Source organism: Zerene cesonia, chromosome 7 (genome assembly GCF_012273895.1).
Source record: "Zerene cesonia ecotype Mississippi chromosome 7, Zerene_cesonia_1.1, whole genome shotgun sequence".
Taxonomy (NCBI): domain Eukaryota; kingdom Metazoa; phylum Arthropoda; class Insecta; order Lepidoptera; family Pieridae; genus Zerene; species Zerene cesonia.
In genome coordinates, this window is record NC_052108.1 from 1,241,593 (window position 1) to 1,247,776 (window position 6,184).

At 35.4% G+C, this 6,184-nt stretch overlaps 2 protein-coding genes across 6 annotated transcripts in view; both read right to left on the reverse strand.

Moving 5' to 3' along the window:
* The window catches only part of LOC119840819 (protein lifeguard 1-like), a 6,360-nt gene extending 4,564 nt beyond the window's left edge, over positions 1–1,796 (reverse strand). The window contains exons 1-2 of one of the 2 annotated variants that reach the window (XM_038367576.1): positions 1,765–1,796; positions 1,352–1,447 (exon numbers count right to left, since the gene is read on the reverse strand). In XM_038367576.1, the coding sequence (XP_038223504.1) occupies positions 1,352–1,447; positions 1,765–1,773 (105 nt within the window). In that variant the 5' untranslated portion in view covers positions 1,774–1,796. Of the gene's footprint in view, positions 1–1,351; positions 1,448–1,532; positions 1,653–1,764 lie in introns of those variants that run through there. The other variant, XM_038367577.1, reaches the window with a different exon arrangement.
* Positions 1,797–3,094: 1,298 nt separating this feature from the next.
* The window catches only part of LOC119840678 (protein lifeguard 1-like), an 18,145-nt gene continuing 15,055 nt past the window's right edge, over positions 3,095–6,184 (reverse strand). For 3 of the 4 annotated variants that reach the window (XM_038367376.1, XM_038367380.1, XM_038367378.1), the window contains 3 exons: positions 5,917–6,076; positions 4,448–4,577; positions 4,029–4,261 (listed from right to left, as the gene is read on the reverse strand). In XM_038367376.1, the coding sequence (XP_038223304.1) occupies positions 4,029–4,261; positions 4,448–4,577; positions 5,917–6,076 (523 nt within the window). Of the gene's footprint in view, positions 4,262–4,447; positions 4,578–5,916; positions 6,077–6,184 lie in introns of all 4 variants that reach the window. The other variant, XM_038367377.1, reaches the window with a different exon arrangement.

A 6,184-nucleotide genomic window follows, 5' to 3' on the forward strand; every position in this document is an offset into this window, starting at 1 on the left:
GGATTATGGCCTAAATCCTCATAGGAGGCCTGTGTCCCAGCAGTGGGAACATATATGGGCTGATGATGATGATGATGACATATTCATACAATGTTTCTAGATATACTATGATAGTACAGTTTTTCATTTATTATTTCTTAGCACGAGTCGCTGAAAAAAATTTTTGCTCAAAAGATCTCATTTGCCCATTGACTTTTTGTGAGATTATTTAAAAAAAAAATGGTTTGGTAGTATATTTGTATTTCATCTGTGCTTATATATAGATTCTTTATCTGGACAACAGATTTTAAATGGGCACGCCATTTTATTGAAAAGTTATTTTTGGCAAAAAGGAATGAATGTCATTTTGAATTTGAATATAATTCTATAATTAAAATTTATTTAGCTTTTTACGTGAAATTTCAGCTAGACTTTTTATTTAACCACCCTGATGAATGATTATTATGATTAATTCTTAATAAACTGATCTTCTAAATATTAACCGTTTTTGAAATATTATACATACAAGAGATTTCGTTAACCCATGTGCGCATGCGCAAAATAATCGATAAATTTGACAGGTTTAGGTACGTCACCGTTATTTACTATACCTATTACCTAGAATCAGCAAAACATATGTACCTATAGGTAGTAATGTTATCTGTGGTATATTTTGATGATAAATTGTTGAATCATATAGCTATAGCTCTTTAGGCGCATATATTAGTCATGTATTATCAGTGTTTTCTATTTATTGTATCTTGATTTTCTGCATCTCATTTTGTATTAGGTAGATACCATGTTAATATGCTGCATATTATTTTTTTTTATTGGATGGATGGATAGAAATTGTGCGTTCGAAGATCGCATCTTGTTCATTAATTTTCAATACAATCCTACTTCCTACTAGTCCTATTAATATTATAAATGCGCAAGTTTGTTAGGATGTGTGTGTGCTTGTTAATCTTTCACGCAAAAACTACTGAACCGATTGCAATGAAATTTTATAACATACAGACAACTTTCTATCCCGATATTCCTACAGGATACACACTTACGCGGGTAAAACCGCGGGGCGAAGCTAGTATTACAATAAAACACTGTTGGTTTTATAGCCACTTACAGGCGACCTTATATGAATGGTGTGTTATGTTGACTATTTATTGATTTTTCCTCAAGAACATACAAGCGCTATTGCATGGTTCAACTTATAAGTATATTTACCAACTTTCAAAAACGAATAATGTAGATTCTTTGTCCGTCTGTGTGTTGTTTGTGTACATATAAAATATAATATAAACAAACATATTTATAAATCGCTACATTCGTATCATTCATGCCGTTGTCAGCTGAATACCTATAGTCGACTTACCTTTCGAATAAATGCCTTCCGTATCGTTTGCTCTGAGAAGTCGAATTGCACGGGGTCGCCATCTTCGAATCTTGATGGATCCATGTAGACGACTTGCTGGAAAGTTAAAGCGTTTGCAATAACACTAGTATTTGCTATACAAAAGAAAGAGTAGGTACACATAAACAATCGAGAAACATACAATAGCTTCCTTCCAAATTAATGCTACGAATTCACAAGAGCATATCGTTATTTATGTCGAACAATTTCTAGAACACTGAAACACGACCGATTATTACGAATACCGATTGTTAACTACAAACAGGCGACAACTGGTGAAAACTGGTGAAAATGAATTAACTTCGCATTAGAGCCAGCATCGTTTCCGTTTTGAAATATATAGTGACACTTTTTTAATTAAAATACAGAATTACCTGGGCCATGTAGAAGCGACCGGTGCGTCTGTTTATCGTTTGGATACTGATAGGCTGGTGATAAGGTGCTGGGTTTTTTGCGATAAAAGAACGTTGATACCAACCACACCTGTGTTCTTTTCCCTGTATATGTCGAAGAAAATGTGAGAAGAATTAAATAAACTCCGTTTTACTCTTTAGTCTCTTCGGTAGAACATAGTTAAGATTTTGTTTTTAAATTAAACTGTAAATATGTAGAACGATGACTTTTGGAGAGCTATAAGCAAGAAGTTTTCATAAGTTTATTTACTATAATATATATTTTTATTAGTATTTCATCAGTTCAACATTTGATTTTTTAACCTATCAAATAAATTAGTAGGTATTTTAAATACTAATTCTAGCTTCCATTATCCATACCTTATCCGTTTTTTGTGTTGCTATATCATGTTCCTTTATAGACTTAAATTAATATTGTCTTTCGGACATGAATTTAAGAGTACTTAATACTAGTCAGATCTCTATTAAGATATCTAAAGCAAATAACTAGCAACTACAGTATTCATTGTTATTTAATTAATATCTGTTCTCAGCATTGGCTAACAGCAGACCTGCGTGAAATAGCATGCAGCAGCATCCTTTTCCTTACCCTTCTCAGTCCTTTCCTATATTCCACTTGTCAATCCTTTCTTAATCCCTTTCAAAATTGAAGTCGATAATATTAATCCATACGCCTCTCCAAATGTTTATGGGCGGTGGTAGCGCTTACCATCAGGCGACCCACTTCCAATGCCGACAGTGAAAAAATATTAGGAGTCTTATGATAAAGGACTAATGAGCGTACGGCCTTACGGTTTCAAACACGGACGAACCCGTGGAATAAAGCAATCAGATTTAAAGCTCAGTAGCTTTTGCCCGCGTTCAATTCGGAATAGTTTAATAGATGTCGTTATACATATAAACCTTCCTTTTCAACTATCGATTAAAAAAGAAACCCTATATAGTTAATTTTTGCACTGTGAAATGTGAACCAAAACTCAGAATAAGAAAATTATTGTTCCAATTTTTATATATATATACAGGTATTATAATCTAACTAGCGATCCGCCCCGGCTCCGCACCTGGTGCATATATAGCCTATAGCCAACCACAATAAATGGCCTATCTAACACTGAAAGAATTTTTCAAATCGGTCCATTAGTTCCTGAGATTAGTGCGTCCAAACAAACAAACTCTTCAGCTTTTATTAGTATAGATTTGATTTTCTACTGCTCTAGAAAATTCAAATTCCGATAAAGGTTTATTGCTAATTCAGTTATGTGATATACAGCAGGTATAAAAAAACAACATAACTGTAACCGTAATATTTATTTGAAGATGCAATGTTAACATGTTTATCTTAGTCTACTGAATTCCGAGTACACTGTTAGCTCAAATAAATCTTACAAGAAAAATGACGACATCTATCGACGCTCCTATATAGTTGTATATAAAATTTAATGACTAACAATGTACTCCATAATTAATTACATATGATGAATGAAAATATATGTTTAAATAAATAAACTTTTATTTCTTTATATAAATCTATTGTATTATATTAAAAATCCTTTAATAAGTAGGGACAGGTATCTATCGTACAGTTAGCTACGAAAAAATTTGTACAAATTTACCAAAATTACATTTTAAACGGAAATAAATTACTTTAGCAGCGGTCTATAGTCGTTTTTTAATTGTAAATTATACATAAATTTAATATCATAAGTGATTAGAGTATCGACATTCATCTCTTAGACTATAAACCTATAAATAAGACCAATGTGATGTTAAACCTAAAATTAGCATTTAAACATTATCCGTATAAATGCAATACCCACTAAAACCTACAGAGATTAGACAAGATTCGTACCAACACTACTCTGTACATTTATTCGAAAAGTAGAAATATTAAACAAAAACATCAGTCCACAGACTACAAAAAAACAACAAAAAAAATCTCTTAAAATTACATTTATTGTCTGGTCGAGTGAGGCTAACGCTAAGCTATGGAATGTAGCAAATAAAACAAACTTCTAAGAAGATACACAAACTTGAATTTCGAATTTATTCTATTACAAATGCAGAGCAAAAACGGCCATTAATACTAAGCGCTTTAAAATACAGATAACGAATACTCAATATTCGTAAAGCATTACACACTGGCAGTCTAGCCCTCCATTTGTCACGCTACGTTAGCTCACCAACCGTTCGACAGAAAAAAAAAACAAATTCAAACTTCGAACAATTTAATCTCTAGCCGCGCCAATAATTGTTAGAATGTAAATGAAGATATTAATGATGTCCAGGTACAGGTTAAGAGCTGCGAAGACGTATTCTTCAGGCGAGATGCTGTATTTATGTTTGCCGCCCATCATGAGCTGCGTGTCGTATATCAAGTAGACTGAGAACAGAAGCGCGCCGAGGGAAGCGTATACCAACGTCACGACTTGGTTTTTCGGTATGAAAATCGCAATCAAACCTGGAAACATATTTTATATGAATGAGTTGAGATAGTTCAGATAATGAAAGAAAAAATATAATATTATAATTTTATTTATATATTAGCCTAGCCATCCGCCTGGTTTTGCCCGCGTAGCCGTAGGAAAGATAGACACGATAGACATTTTTTTATTATTTTAAATACCTATGTATCAAATGCACTCACCAAACAGCAGCAGTATGACAGTAGCGCAGAGTAGAATGCCCCCCATCGCCGTGAAGTCCCATTTGGTTTGCATAGCGAACAGTGTCAATGTGAGACAGATCGCCGCTGTTATACCCACCGCCATCATGACCTGAAAACGAGTTACACATGATTATTATACAGTTTCAACTATATTAAGCCCAACTAATCGAGATAGTGAATAACAAACTTATGTCAAATTCGTATACAGTTCCTAACTGCTCGCCCGATGGTAAGCGATCACCATCACCTATGGGAACTTCCCAGAATTGGGGTTTGAGGTTATAGAATGCAGTGTCCGCTTAATGTGTAAGGAATAAGGAGAGGAAAGAAGAATGCAGGACTATATCCTAGTTCTATATTCAACGCAAGTTGTCAATGTTATACTTTTACTAGCTGCGTCCCGCGGTTTTACCCGTGTAAGTCCGTATCCCATACGAATATCGGGATAAAAAGTCTATGCCTATGTGTTATTCCAGTTGTCCAGCTATCTACGTACTAAATTTCATTGCAAGCGGTTCAGTAGTTTTTGCGTGAAAGAGTAACAAACATACACACATACATATACGCATACATCCATCCTCACAAACTTTCGCATTTATAATATTAGTAGGATAAACTACCTTTGCTCTTTGGTTGTATTTGCATGACCTAACCTAGCAGTAACTACTGAGTTGTTTTTCATCTAGGGTTGTGTTTTTATTATGTTCATTTGATGTGCGATGCCCGCACTGGGTTTATATTACAACTAGCTGTAAGCCGCGGCGTCACTCGCGTGGTACCCGGGTGTAAAGTAGCCTATGTGCTAATCCAGACTATAATCTATCTCTGTACTGAATTTCATACAGACGAGATAAGCTGTTTTCGCGTGAAAGACTAACCAACATCCATCCATCCATTCTTACAAACTTTAGCGTTTATGATATTACTAGGATGATCGTCCGCCCTAGCTTTGCCCATGTTACATAAATATAGGAGGATCTTTGAAATCTGTCCAGCAGTTATTGAGATTAGAGCATTCATACGGGCCAGTAACATATGCTATACAATTATACAGGGTGTCCTGCGGATGGTGTACTGTGCTCAACGGAATTTATAGTTTTAAATACGACGTATCATTTTCACTGTTACATGAATTCTTAAAAGTATGTGTAGCGATGTAAACGCTACGATGAATGTGAAAAAAAAAGCAAATAAGAAATTCTGTACATCTGTATTGCACCCTGTATAATTTCAAAATGCATTGACATTTGCGTTGACATCTACACAATACACACATATAGACAGACAGACAGACAGACAAACAGACAGCCAGTGGGGCACCTACCACATTGTTCCGGTACAGCACCCTGCTTAACTTCCATCTTTGAAACCGAACAACCCAATTGACATTTACACAAACACATACAGACAGACAGACAGACAAACAGACAAGACAGTGGGTCACCGACCGCATTGCTGTCGTAGACGGAGGCGGTGACGCCGAGCAGGAAGCTCTCGGCGAGGGTGAAGAGGCCGAGGAATATGAAGTTGGTCGGCGCCTGGCGGCGCACGTCGCCGCAGCACGACATCACTATCAGGCACACGAACATCACCGCGAACGCTATCCAGCTGGAACGGGAATCATTTATTGAATTAAAAAAAAAACCTTATTTCTCACTTTAAACATGCAGATTTCATTCAAATTTCGTACACTTATCAAGAACCATCATTCATCCC